Genomic DNA, 14,313 nt, shown 5'->3' on the forward strand with positions numbered 1-14,313 from the left:
TCCATGCTCCTCGATCTCATCTCGTCGGCGGGGGCTGCATCGTCCTTGGGACGAAGGGAATGCAGGCCAGCAAGGTGCCTGCTCCCTGAACCTTCAGGACCAAAGCCAGTGCCACGTCGGCAGAAGCCTGAGGCAGAAGGCACCGCGGGGACGAAGGGTGGGCCTGCCCGGTGCCCGCGGGTGCCACGCCAGACTCCCGAGACACTCGTTCCCGGGAGCCCCTCGCAGGGCGCTGCCCCTCAGCACCGCCCTGGCGACCGAGCAGATCACGCCTGCACCATCGAACGGGACAGAAGCAGCCGGCCACGGCGCCGCAGAGCAGGGGGGAGCGGTCGCTGGGCCGCGTGCCGTGCGCAGGGTGGCTGAGAAGGCCGTAGGCGGCAGGGCCTGCTCCATCCCGATGGCAGAGCTGGGCCTGAGCCGGACGGCCCGCCCAGAGCCCGGCTCTCGTCAGCAGTCCGCTTCCTCCGCATCTGCCACGGTGGCTCCCACACACCCCTGCCCGTCCCGCACACGAGGCGGCATCCGTGACCACGAGGGACACAGGGACAATCCTGTCCCTGCTGGCGGGGTGCCTCCTGCCGAGATCGGATCCAGCTCCCATCACCAGCTACCAGGTACCAACACGACTTCAAACACGCGGACACGTGGAAACTCGGGATTGAACGTTCACGCAGACACGTGGGGGGAAGTTAGCACGCGAGCTGTGTGCACGCAGAATGCCTTCCCGCGAGCAGCCGGGCCTAGACCTTTCGGGACGAGGGGTGCCGAGCGCCCTCCGGGACGGGGACCCCGAGGCTGGCGCGCTGCGCGGTCGCGAGGAGCCCCCCTACCCAGCGTGTTGATGCGGTAGATGAACTCCTTGAAGACCTCCTTCTCCTGCAGGAACTCCACGGGGATCTCGGGGAACGCTGTGCCGAAATCCCCTCCCGGCGTGGGCGACCACCCGAGCTTCCAGACCTGAGAGGGTGGACCAAGTCGCTGAGCTCCAGCCCCCAGGCTCCAGCACGGGGTCACAGCCGCCCCCCCTCCTCGGACCAGCGTGGCCCGGAGCGGAAGGGCCGCTCGAGCTCACCCCGGGACGGGCTCACCCGGGACGGGCTCACCCGGGACGGGCTCACCCAGGGACGGGTCTATGTGGCCAGCTCCCTGCGCCGCATTCAGAAAGGCCAGCGTTGCTGCAACTCCAGCTGCACGCCAGGCCGAGGGAACCAGGCAGAGTCAGGACTCCCCGTGGCACCGGGCCACCCAAGGCGACAGCCGAGCCGGCCCAACTGGGTCACCGGAACCCCCGCCAGCGTCAGTCTGCAGACTCACCAGCGGGGGGATGCGCGTGTAGCTGTTGACGAGGGGCAAGCGGGCCAGGCTGACCACGATGCTCCTGAGCACGGGCGTGAGGAAGGCGGGCGTGCTGCTGTTCCTCTTGTGCCCCAAGGCCAGCACGGACGGCAAGGCCTCCACCAGCTCGGCCACCGCCCTGCAGGCCGCAGTGACGCACTCGGGGCCTGAACCAACACCGCGGGTGAGAGAGGATGGACCCCCCAACCTCCCGACCTTCCTGCCTCCCAGGGAGAAGGCACACCCCACCCCAGAAAGGTGGCACCCCAGACCTCTAGCTGGTCCCTGAGGCCCTACAGGCTGCAGCTCGGGCTCATCTACCCCACCCCCCCGGCTTGGTGTCCTGCCCCCGGCCCTGCCCCACGCCGCCCGCGCCACACTGCCGGCCACTGGTGGCAGCATCCAGCCTGACCCCAGGGCAGGGCTCGAACGGCCTGGGTCCGGGAGGCTGTGACAGGAGCCCCTTAGTCCAGAAGCCGTGCTCCCGCCCTGCCTTGCACCATGCTCGGGAGAAAGTGCGGGAAGAACTGAGGCATGTGCCTGAGGCTAGAGTAGGGTTAAGTGAGCGGGATGTGGACTTCTTGTTTCTGTAGGAAGAGCAGGAATTTTCATTAAAAATCCAGCAAAATAGATGGCCGACGGACACACTCAGGTTAGCTAACGTTCAGGAGGGTATTTCCACTGGCTCCAAGTTCCTTAGTGCTTCTACTCATTCACCTATCACTCCACAAACTTCGACGGTCAAGTACAAAGTGAGAACACAGAGAAGGGAAACATACTCCCTGCCCCCATGGGACCAGAGTCTGAGGTGAGAGACATAAGTGCGTAGAGAACGTAGTACCAGGATGGAGGGGCGGAAGGGGAGGGTGGAGGGGAGATGGAGAGGAGGATGGATGGAGGGGAGGGAGGACGGATGGAGGGGAGGACGGATGGAGGGGAGGCAGGATGGAGGGGAGGCAGGATGGAGGGGAGGACGGATGGAGGGGAGGAAGGCAGGATGGAGGGGAGGGAGGACGGATGGAGGGGAGGACGGATGGAGGGGAGGCAGGATGGAGGGGAGGACGGATGGAGGGGAGGAAGGCAGGATGGAGGGGAGGATGGATGGAGGGAAGGCAGGATGGAGGGGAGGACGGATGGAGGGGAGGAAGGGAGGATGGAGGGGAGGACGGATGGAGGGGAGGCGGGATGGAGGGATGGATGGAGGGGAGGAAGGAGAGGATGGAAAGGAGGCTGGATGGAGAGAAGGATGGATGGAGGGGAGGCTGGATGGAGGGATGGATGGAGGGGCGGAAGGGGAGGGTGGAGGGCGGGTGGAGAAGAGGATGGATGGAGGAGAGGTTGGATGGAGGAGCGGATAGATGGAGGGAGGGTTGATAGAGGACAGGATGGAGGGATGGATGGAGGAGAGGAAGGAGAGGATGGAGGGGAGGCGGGATGGAGGGGAGGAAGGAGAGGATGGAAGGGAGGCTGGAGGGAGAGAAGGATGGATGGAGGAAGGGTTGATGGAGGGGAGGAAGGGGAGGATGGAGGGGGGATGGAGAGGAGGACGGATGGAGGGGAGGCTGGATGGAGGAGCGGACAGATGGAGGGAGGGTTGATGGAGGACAGGATGGAGGGGCGGAAGGGGAGGATGGAGGAGGGATGGAGAGGAGGATGGATGGAGGAGCGGACAGATGGAGGGATGGACAGAGGGGAGGAAGGAGAGGACGGAGGGGAGGCTGGATGGAGGAGCGGACAGATGGAGGGGCGGAAGGGGAGGATGGAGGGGAGGACGGACGGAGGGGAGGCTGGATGGAGGGGAGGAAGGGAGGCTGGAGGGAGAGAAGGATGGATGGAGGAAGGGTTGATGGAGGGGCGGAAGGGGAGGATGGAAGGGAGGATGGATGGAGGGGAGGAAAGGGAGGGTGGAGGGGGGATGGAGAGGAGGACGGATGGAGGAGCGGATAGATGGAGGGAGGGTTGATGGAGGACAGGATGGAGGGGCGGAAGGGGGGGATGGAGAGGAGGACAGATGGAGAGGAGGCTGGATGGAGGGGAGGAAGGGAGGCTGGAGGGAGAGAAGGATGGATGGAGGAAGGGTTGATGGAGGGGCGGAAGGGGAGGATGGAAGGGAGGATGGATGGAGGGGAGGAAAGGGAGGGTGGAGGGGGGATGGAGAGGAGGACGGATGGAGGAGCGGATAGATGGAGGGAGGGTTGATGGAGGACAGGATGGAGGGGCGGAAGGGGAGGATGGAGGGGAGGACGAATGGAGGGGAGGCTGGATGGAGGAGCGGACAGATGGAGGGAGGGTTGATGGAGGACAGGATGGAGGGGCGGAAGGGGAGGATGGAGGGGAGGCGGGATGGAGGGGAGGAAGGGGAGGGTGGAGGAGGGATGGAGGGGAGGACGGATGGAGGGGAGGCTGGATGGAGGAGCGGACAGATGGAGGGAGGGTTGATGGAGTACGGGATGGAGGGGCGGAAGGGGAGGATGGAGGGGAGGACGGATGGAGGGGAGGAAGGGGAGGGTGGAGGAGGGATGGAGGGGAGGACGGATGGAGGGGAGGCTGGATGGAGGAGCGGACAGATGGAGGGAGGGTTGATGGAGGACGGGATGGAGGGATGGAAGGAGAGGAGTGCCTCCTGGGAGTGTGCCGTCCCGCTGAGTGGGAAGGTCAGCCACAGGGAGCCTGAGGCGGGGGAAGAGATGCAGGCTGGAGGAAGAAGCATGTGCAGGGCAACGTCCCCAAATTGCCTTTATTTATTTATTTTTAAAATTGATTTCAGAGAGGAAGGGAGAGGGATAGAGAGAGAGAAACACCAATGACGACAGAGAATCATTGATCGGCTGCCTCCTGCACACCCCCTACTGGGGGGGATCTAGCCCGCAACCTGGGCATGTGCCATTGGCCGGAATCGAACCCGGGGCCCTTTAGTCCGCAGGCCGGCGCTCTATCCACTGAGCCAAACTGGCCAGGGCCCAAATTGCCTTTCAATGTTGGGATGAGCAATGGGACCAGCTACGTTCACCTTCAAGGGCCCGCATTTGCCACTTTCAGTGTCTTCTGTTAATGAATTCCAAGCCCCACCAGGGGCCCGACACTCACTCTGTGTGTGTGAGTCCCTGCCGTCCTCCCTGGCGGTCCTCGGGGTGTCTGTCCTCCTTTCCAGACTGAGAAGCTGGTCCCCGGGCTGCACCACAACTGCATCACGAAAGGACACACGGAAGGATTGCCAGCACCTTCCCGTCCCTTTACTCACGCTTCAGTCACGCAGCTCACAACACGCAAAGTGACAGACGCCGCCACACCAGGTCTAGACATCCCGGAACCGACTGAGACAGTTTCAGGCGACACTAGACCTTGGTACCAACGTCTTGGCCAACCTGCAGCGCAGGCAGACAGGCTCCCGGGCCCCGACTTCCCAGCCCCGCCCCCCGTTTCTGCTGCTGCTGCCCCCCGCCACCCGGGAGGTCTCCTGGGGCCCAGGGTTCGCTGCTGCCAAAGGCACGCTGCAGCCCCCAGCTGGCTTTAACACTGGTCCCTGGGCCTTCACTTCCAGGTCGACTACGAACGCACAGATGAAAACAATTTGAACAGCGAGACTTCAAAACGCCACTCCACAATGTTCAATTTAAAACACAAAACTTCCAACACCCTCCCACATGTAAAACCAGAACGTCCCATTTGTTAACGATTCTGGCTAATGACCCTTGTTGAGGACACTTCCCTGGGAAAGAATAACTCATTTTTACGTGACAGCAACTGAGCCCCAATGCAGCGGGGAAGCTGGCATCCCGACGCCGAGGGGAAGCCAGGCCCTGTCAAAGGCAGGCTGGCCCCCCTCCGCCCGCTTAGGTCTGCAGGTGGGCCGTCAGCGCGGGCTGGCCACCAGACGCGGAGTTACAAGTGTTTCTACGGGAGCCGGAGCTCCGAGACCTAACCAAGTGACCCCAGAGCAAGCTCACGTTACGTCCTACGAAGACCAAGTAAGGCCCGTTTAGCCACCTCGACACCCCACTTCCTAACGCGGGCGGCACAAATAAACGCCTTTGAGATTTGGGGAGCTGATGACCATTCAAGTGTCCGCGGACAGAGCCCAGGGGGCGACACTCACTGGCTTCCAGGATGAGGCGGACGCAGTGGACGAGGGAGCAGGCGCGGGTCACCATCTCGGGGGCGGCCAGCAGGCGCCGCAGGCCGGGCAGCTGCAGGGCCAGGCAGCAGCAGTCCAGGCCCGCCTGCAGGTCCACACTCAGCGGGATCTGCTCGTGGATCAGGTGCCAGGCCAGCGCCTGCAGGGGAGGTGCACGTCAGGGGCGGACCGGGTCCCTTCCTGCCGCGATGTCGGGAGCAGGCAGCTCCCGGTGTCAAGGAGCCACCGAGGCCCGAGAGGCCAGCAGGCCCCACAGCCCTGCCCTCCCCGAGGGTGGGCTGCCCTCCCACTCCTGGTCAGTCCTGAGCAGCGGCTCCCACAGTGCCCGCTGCCCCTCAGCCAGGACCCGCCGGACCTGCTGCGCCTTTCCCTCCAGCGGGCGGGGTCCTCGGCAGCCTTCCCCCCCCACGCAGGCCGGCCCTCCCGGCAGACAGCGCTGGCCTTGCCTCCTCGCGGTCAAGGGGCTGGATTTGAGGGCGCGTGCTCCAGAGAGCTTCCGACGCCACAGTGGCTACGCCCTCGCGAGGGGACCTCTACGCCCTGCGCCCTCTGTCAGTGACAGGGCCTTCCCTCTGCTCCGAGCCGCCCCTCACCTCCAGGGTCATGACCACAAACTTCACCGTGTCGCCCTCCTTCTCCGGGGGAAGGTGCAGGTGGCCGGGCAGCTTGGGGAACACCAGCAGGTACTGGGCCAGGGCGCGGGCCAGCGTGGTCAGCGAGCGATACACCCCGGCGTCCCCTGGAATAGAAGCCTTCGTGGGGGGCGGAACGCGCACAGGCTCGCGGCGGGAAGGCAGGCAGGCCGCCTGCGGGGGCGCGGCTCCGCGGCAGCACATGCAGGCCCTCCAGCCTGCGCGGCCCAGGGACCGCTTCCCGGCTCTGTCCCAGCCGCCTCCAGGGCTCGGAGCCAGCGCCGGGCCAGCGACCAGCAAAGTGGCCGACACATCCAGAGACGCGCGGAGCTGGGGACCCCGGTGCCGCGTCTCAGTTACCCCGTCAACGCTTTCTGTTTATCAGAGCAACAGCACCTGCTGCGTGTCTACTCAGTGCAAGGCAGGTCCTCGCTCTGCGGCACTTTACAAAGTAAAGGACAGCTCAGCCCGGGCCGGGCCAGTGCGGCGTGGCTGCTGGGGCGTCGTCCCGTGCACCCAAAGGCTGCCCGTCGGGGCACAGCCTGGGTTGCAGGCTCGATCCCGGTTGTAGATCAGCCAGAGGCAGCTGATCAATGACTTGATTTCACATACATGTTTCTCTCTCTCTCTCTCTAAAAATCAAGTTTAAAACTCAAAACAAATAAAAGGGACACTTTTACTTTAATTACCAAACAGATCATTCAGCTGGCTCCAGTAGGCGGTGGGCTCCGCAGGCAGGGAGGGCGGGAACGCCTGGTGGGTGGCGGGCAGCGGCTGGACCGCGCTGGCCACCCGGTCCAGAGTCGCCTCGCGCGCTGCTTCAAAGAGGGCGCTCTTCTGGCCTCCGGAAATTTCCTGCACGCCCACGCCCAGGCACGGGGCTAACAGGCTGACGTTGAACTCCTGCATCGGGGCATGGAAGGTCCAACAATTACAAGCCTTAATCAGGCCAGGAGGCAGCAGGAAGAGGATATTGCAAACGTGCCCGAGGTACACAGGTTAGCAACCGTAAAAACCATGAATATTCTGCATCTGTTATAATCCAACGAACATCTGCTCGGTGACGTACAGGTCTGGCCTCTTTGGGGCGGTTTAATTTTAAAGAAGCATTTTCATTTTATTATGCCTTCGGATTTATTTGAAGTCAGAAGTGCAGTATGACAGAACTTTAACTGACAGCGATAAAATCAAACTGTTGTGCCATCCAGACCAGCGAAGCGCTTTATCACTCCCAAAGTTTCAGAAAGGTAGGTTATGTTCAAAAACAGCTGAAATAAAACCAACGTTCCATATAAATGCCACAACTTTGGTTGGAAAAATGCATTTCATTTGGCATTGCAATTTGTATTACTTTGCCAATCTTTAAAAATCACGTAAGGGTTTCTTTGGCCAATTTTCAGGTAGAATGCCCATCTTTAGTTAACATTCAGGAAATCCTACGTCGGCATCAGTGACCCGAACCGCGCCTGTCTTACGGCCAGGGCCTTTGGAAGCTGGGGCAGTCCAACGGCCTGACTGAAAGTTCAGCGAGCTGGTCGTGAAGCACACAGGACCTCGAAGGCAGCTCCCACTGCCTGGGTCTGAGAATGCCTCCGCCAGCTGCGGGCCGGACTCCTGCTTGTTCCAATGCAGCCTTATCACAAAGCCCTTGGGGACTCGGTCCTTGGGGACACGCCTCACCCACACGGTCAGCCTCTGCCGCCCGCCCAGGGCCCTGCGAACGGGGCGGGAGCACTGTCCTGGCTGCCTGGACTCGAGGCCCTGGCCACTAGGCAGACGTGAGGGCGCACAGCCTGGGGGCTGCCGGGGACCGGAGAGACGGGCGTCCAAGCAACAGGGGGCGGGGATTCCGACGTACCGGGTGCCTCAGGAAGGCGCTCATGTCACCTGGCGGGAGCCGGTTCACCAGCTCCGCCCCCTCCAGCAGCGCCGAGTCAGACCTCGTCCAGCACTGGGACTTCACCAGGCGCACGTACCAGTCCTGGGGGACAGACAGGCGGTCACGCCTGCAGGGGCAGAGCTTTTGGGCTTCCGCTCTGCTGGGAACGGGCTCCTACCCCTGCCAGACCAGAGGGCAGCGGCCGCGGTTCTGTAACAAGGACCCCAGCTGGCCGTGCAGGCGGCTCCCAGCCACAGAGGCTGCCCTGAAGGCTGCTCTGAACCTGCTTCCCTATCCAGACACGCGCGCCTTCCCCGCACCTGGCGAACGGCCGCTGTCCTCCAAACTCGGTGACAGCACTGGGGGTCGCAGGCCCCGGGCCGCAGTCTCGCCATCCGGCCTCGCACCCATCATCTCCCACTGGGGTGGCAGCTTTGCTCCCCCCGCCCCCGCCCAGGCCAGCTCAGCGGACATGCTCAGCCCATCGCTCGCTGCCCTATGATGCCCGGGCTGCTGGTTTTTAAAACCCAGTTCACACTTAAATTGAAATCCCCAGGAAAGCAGAGCACCAAGGCCCCCCAAGTTGGTCTCGAGGTCTGAGGGGTGCGTGGAGCAGTGAGGATGGGGCAGGGCCCTGGCGGCGGGGGCTCCACAGGCAGGCGGCCAGCAGACTAAGGAGAGGGAGGCGGCCAAGTGGGCCTGCGCCTGAGGGCCTGTGCAGGTGTGACCCCCAACACCTGCTCCTCCCGTGGACGCCCCTGACACCCCGCCAGAATCCCTCGTCCGCGCTTCCTTCCTCACCCCACGCCTGCGGACGGGGCTGGACCTCGGGCAGCGTGGCCGTGACGGGACCTGGGCAGGGCGGGGCGGGCAGGGGAGGCCGGGAGCTGCTGGGAGCCCTCGGACCCGAACCAGCGCTGCACTCAGTGCCGACGGGGCCACGTGTCACCCACGTGCTGGACACTCACCTTGTCTGGGCTCACGGTCTCGAGCGCCAGGGACCCCTCCCCATCCAGCGGGTGGGACGTGGCCGGAGGACAGGGGCCCCGGGACCCCGGGGCGGTGGCGAGGCGAAGCCTGTCCAGCAGGGAGTAGAGCCTTTGGTGTCTGGAACCAACCACACGTGGGTTAGAGCCCAGCGCCCGGAGGAGGCAGAGCTTCTCAAAGCCACGTGCCCGTGACCCACGCTCTCTTCCGACGGACCCTGACCGACACGCGGCAAGTCGGGGTGCCAAGCCGAGCCTGTTTCCTTCCCAGGACTCAGCCACGCCCGCCAGCATTGCCCGCCACCTCATCCACACCCGCACCCCACGCAGGCACACGCGGGCTGACAGCGAGTGCCGCACTCCTCAGCGCTGCCACGGGTGCCCACAAGACGCCCCCTAGCCACGTGGTTCCTTCCGAGGGGTCCCCTCATCCGGGGAAGACGCTGACCCGGTCCTCAGCTGGGCTGAGCAGCGACCCCAGGGTCACACAGTGGCGGCAGCTCGACCACCATGGCTGTGAGTGACAGGCAGTCACACTCGTCCCGGCCCCGCGCCCTGAGGGGTCGGTCCTCCCAGACGGGGCGCCCACCAGCCACGCCCTCCCCGACCAAGACGCCCCACCGAGCCGCTCTCACCACCGAGCCACCGCGAGGGGCGGCACTCTCTCTCGGCCCACCGCCCGCCCACCGGGAGGAGGAAGGGGAAGCTGCTCCCCATGCTGGGCAGCCACGGGCACGCCCGCTCATAACGAGACACCCTAACTCCCGGCGGAGGCTCCACGGACCCTAACTCCCGGCGGAGGCTTCACAGCTTGGCAGGCAAGGTAGGAGGCCAACAGCGCGAAGAAGGAGGAGGGATCAAGGCAGCCGAGGACCGGGTCAGGCCTGTCGGAGCGGAAGCGCTCCCAGCCATCAGATGAGGTGCCGTGACCCCGAGCCACAGCTGGAACGCAGTCCCCCCACCGGGAGCACGCACTGCCCCACCGCCGACGGGGGAGCGGGCCTGCCCTCCCCTCCCCGCAGAGCATCCTGCCCGCCTTCCCGACTCCCGCACAGCGAGGCCCGTGCTGAGGAGGCGGCTCCCCCCCAAGGCCCTCCGCAGTCACCCAGGAAGCACACCTCTCGTCCGTCCGTCCTCACGAATCTCAGCCCTCATCCCCAAGGCGGGGACACGGCTCTGGCCCTACCTGTGCGCGAGCCCACGGCTCTGAAGGTGCTCCTGGACCCTGTTCAGCTCTTCCACCGGCAGCTGGGCCACGCTGCTCTGGAGACAGGAACACATCAGGTGGCGCCGACAGAGCCCGCGCCCTCACTCACACCGAGGACACGCTGAGCCCGCGCCCTCACTCACACCGAGGACACGCTGAGCCCTCACTCACACCGAGGACACGCTGAGCCCGCGCCCTCACTCACACCGAGGACACACTGAGCCCGCACCCTCACTCACACCGAGGACACGCTGAGCCCGCACCCTCACTCACACCGAGGACACGCTGAGCCCTCACTCACACCGAGGACACGCTGAGCCCTCACTCACACCGAGGACACGCTGAGCCCTCACTCACACCGAGGACACGCTGAGCCCTCACTCACACCGAGGACACGCTGAGCCCTCACTCACACCGAGGACACGCTGAGCCCTCACTCACACCGAGGACACGCTGAGCCCTCACTCACACCGAGGACACGCTGAGCCCGCACTCACACCGAGGACACGCTGAGCCCTCACTCACACCGAGGACACGCTGAGCCCGCACTCACACCGAGGACACGCTGAGCCCTCACTCACACCGAGGACACGCTGAGCCCGCGCCCTCACTCACACCGAGGACACGCTGAGCCCTCACTCACACCGAGGACACGCTGAGCCCGCGCCCTCACTCACACCGAGGACACGCTGAGCCCTCACTCACACTCACACCGAGGACACGCTGAGCCCTCACTCACACCGAGGACACGCTGAGCCCGCGCCCTCACTCACACCGAGGACACGCTGAGCCCGCGCCCTCACTCACACCGAGGACACGCTGAGCCCTCACTCACAGCGAGGACACGCTGAGCCCTCACTCACACCGAGGACACGCTGAGCCCGCGCCCTCACTCACACCGAGGACACGCTGAGCCCGCGCCCTCACTCACACCGAGGACACGCTGAGCCCTCACTCACAGCGAGGACACGCTGAGCCCTCACTCACACCGAGGACACGCTGAGCCCTCACTCACACCGAGGACACGCTGAGCCCTCACTCACACCGAGGACACGCTGAGCCCTCACTCACACCGAGGACACGCTGAGCCCTCACTCACACCGAGGACACGCTGAGCCCGCACTCACACCGAGGACACGCTGAGCCCTCACTCACACCGAGGACACGCTGAGCCCGCACTCACACCGAGGACACGCTGAGCCCTCACTCACACCGAGGACACGCTGAGCCCGCGCCCTCACTCACACCGAGGACACGCTGAGCCCTCACTCACACCGAGGACACGCTGAGCCCGCGCCCTCACTCACACCGAGGACACGCTGAGCCCTCACTCACACTCACACCGAGGACACGCTGAGCCCTCACTCACACCGAGGACACGCTGAGCCCGCGCCCTCACTCACACCGAGGACACGCTGAGCCCGCGCCCTCACTCACACCGAGGACACGCTGAGCCCTCACTCACAGCGAGGACACGCTGAGCCCTCACTCACACCGAGGACACGCTGAGCCCGCGCCCTCACTCACACCGAGGACACGCTGAGCCCGCGCCCTCACTCACACCGAGGACACGCTGAGCCCTCACTCACAGCGAGGACACGCTGAGCCCTCACTCACACCGAGGACACGCTGAGCCCTCACTCACACCGAGGACACGCTGAGCCCTCACTCACAGCGAGGACACGCTGAGCCCTCACTCACACCGAGGACACGCTGAGCCCGCGCCCTCACTCACACCGAGGACACGCTGAGCCCTCACTCACACCGAGGACACGCTGAGCCCTCACTCACACCGAGGACACGCTGAGCCCTCACTCACACCGAGGACACGCTGAGCCCTCACTCACACCGAGGACACGCTGAGCCCTCACTCACACCGAGGACACGCTGAGCCCGCACTCACACCGAGGACACGCTGAGCCCTCACTCACAGCGAGGACACGCTGAGCCCTCACTCACACCGAGGACACGCTGAGCCCGCGCCCTCACTCACACCGAGGACACGCTGAGCCTGCACCCTCACTCACACCGAGGACACGCTGAGCCCTCACTCACACCGAGGACACGCTGAGCCCGCGCCCTCACTCACACCGAGGACACGCTGAGCCTGCACCCTCACTCACACCGAGGACACGCTGAGCCCTCACTCACACAGAGGACACGCTGAGCCCGCACTCACAATCACATGGAGAACATGCTGAGCCCGCGCTCACACTCACACAGAGGACACGCTGAGCCCGCGCCCTCACTCACACCGAGGACACGCTGAGCCAGTGCCCATGCTCACAAGAGGGCACGCACGGTGCATTTGCCGGAGCAAGGGCAAACTAGGAGAAGGGACAAGACGCACCCATGTACCCGTGTCAGACACATGAGAACCACCACTCACACACGGCCCACGGCTTCTGTGAGGCCACGTGGAGAACGTGCCTGTGGAGAAAACACCGCCGACCGTGTGGCCCAGCTGCTGGGTTTCCCCGGGAAGCGGTGCCTGTGGCTCAGTACCTGTAAATTTGCAGCCAAAAGCATCTCCACCCGGCGACAGGCGAGGGTGTCGACCATGCGAGCCAGCACGCGGAACGGGGTGCACAGCAGCTTGTCCACGTACAGCGTCAGCACGGCCCCCGACTGGCTCAGGTGGATGCCCTCCAGGCACTGCAGGGTTTTCCTCAGCGTGGTGGGCTGGCGGGGGGGGAGGGAGGGCGCGGTGAGAACGTTGCCCGCCGGCAGCACGGCGCCAGCACTGCCCCGCCGGCGGGACTTACGGCCGAGAGGTTCTCGCAGCGGGACTGGATGGCCTGGAGGAAGAGGCCGCTGGCGGCGGAGTTGCGGTGCACGGCGCTGATGAAGTCCTGCACGGGCGGCTCGTGCGACAGGCTGATGAGGTCCTGGATGTGGTTCACGACGAGCCAGGTCAGGTGCTCCGAGTCGTGCAGGTTCTGACACTGCGGAGAGACGTCCGAGCCTCACCCCCGTCTCCGGGAGCGTGGGCCAGAGCCACAGGCGGGCCAGCGGCACGGCCCTCACCCGGCACAGCCAGTGCCTGCCCACCCGTGACGGACAGGGAGGGCTCGCCTTCCAGAGCCTGTCCCCCCACCCACACACTGGGCCGAGACCACGCCGGTGAGACCCCCGGACTCCGGCCCATGGCTGGAGGAGAGCACGGCCGGGGGGCGTCAGCGGCAGGAGTGGTGAGCGCTGCCCTCAGTGCCTGCCCGAGCCGGACGCCGTCCACACCCACCCGCTCCCCAGGCTCCAGGCCGGCCGGCCGGGGTCTTCCCAGTGGCTCCCGCCCCTTCCGTAAGGTCAGTGGGAAGAGGACTCGCTGTAACTGTCACAGTTTCGATAGAGTTCCTGAGTCCAAACTACAGACGGAGCCTGCACGCCCCCTAGCAAAGGCGGCGACAACTGCACTGTACGTTACCGGAGGCCCGCTGAACGGCTTTGTGCACTGGGGGGAGGAGGGTTTCCTGCAGGCCGGCCTGTGCCCTTTCATAGGCCGAGGCCGGAGCCGGAGCCGGAGCCGGAGCCGGAGCCGCAGTGGGACATCCTGAGCGCTGCAGCGGCGGCGGGCCACTGCGCTCGCCAGCCGTCAGCCCGGCGTGTGGCTGAGCGGGGCTCCCTGTGGGAGCGCACCCAACACCAGGGGACAGCTCCTGTGTTGTGTCTGCCCCCTGGTGGTCAGTGCATGTCATAGCGAGCGGTTGAGCGGCCTTAGCATATCATTAGCATATTATGCTTTGATTGGTTCGAACAGAACCCTATTTCAAAGGCAGCAATGAACACCTAGCACCTGCTCTACAGCCCACAAATGACTGTTACGGGGACCCCACCCCAGCCCGCATCCAGCTTCCGTTGTCCTTATTGTCGCTGTTCCACCGAGTCCCTCGCCGCGACAGGACGGCCCAGGATCCCGACTGGATGGAGCAGCCGCCCTGTGAGCGCGCAGGCGGTGCCGAGTGACCCTCCACAGACCACGTAAAAGCTCGTGACTGACGGCCACGCCTGGCGCCTCCCTGCTGTCAGCAGGGCTGCACGTGAAGCCTGGACTTCGGCCGGCCGGCGGCAGGCAGGCAGGCAGCAGAGCGCCGTCGGCCGTGTTCTCCAGCCCCACCCCCTCGCGCGCCCACACTTAC

The 14,313-nt window shown here is 64.9% G+C and overlaps 1 protein-coding gene across 3 annotated transcripts in view; it reads right to left on the reverse strand.

Moving 5' to 3' along the window:
• Window positions 1-14,313, reverse strand: part of HTT (huntingtin) — a 110,389-nt gene that overhangs the window by 13,111 nt on the left and 82,965 nt on the right. For all 3 annotated transcript variants that reach the window (XM_080681146.1, XM_080681145.1, XM_080681144.1), the window contains 11 exons: window positions 12,943-13,122; window positions 12,683-12,859; window positions 10,157-10,233; window positions 8,953-9,091; window positions 7,964-8,086; window positions 6,795-7,008; window positions 6,067-6,212; window positions 5,435-5,612; window positions 4,426-4,521; window positions 1,318-1,505; window positions 834-960 (listed from right to left, as the gene is read on the reverse strand). In XM_080681146.1, the coding sequence (XP_080537272.1) occupies window positions 834-960; window positions 1,318-1,505; window positions 4,426-4,521; window positions 5,435-5,612; window positions 6,067-6,212; window positions 6,795-7,008; window positions 7,964-8,086; window positions 8,953-9,091; window positions 10,157-10,233; window positions 12,683-12,859; window positions 12,943-13,122 (1,645 nt within the window). The remainder of the gene's footprint in view (window positions 1-833; window positions 961-1,317; window positions 1,506-4,425; window positions 4,522-5,434; window positions 5,613-6,066; window positions 6,213-6,794; window positions 7,009-7,963; window positions 8,087-8,952; window positions 9,092-10,156; window positions 10,234-12,682; window positions 12,860-12,942; window positions 13,123-14,313) is intronic.

Source organism: Plecotus auritus (genome assembly GCF_963455305.1).
Source record: "Plecotus auritus genome assembly, chromosome: 1".
Lineage (NCBI taxonomy): Eukaryota > Metazoa > Chordata > Mammalia > Chiroptera > Vespertilionidae > Plecotus > Plecotus auritus.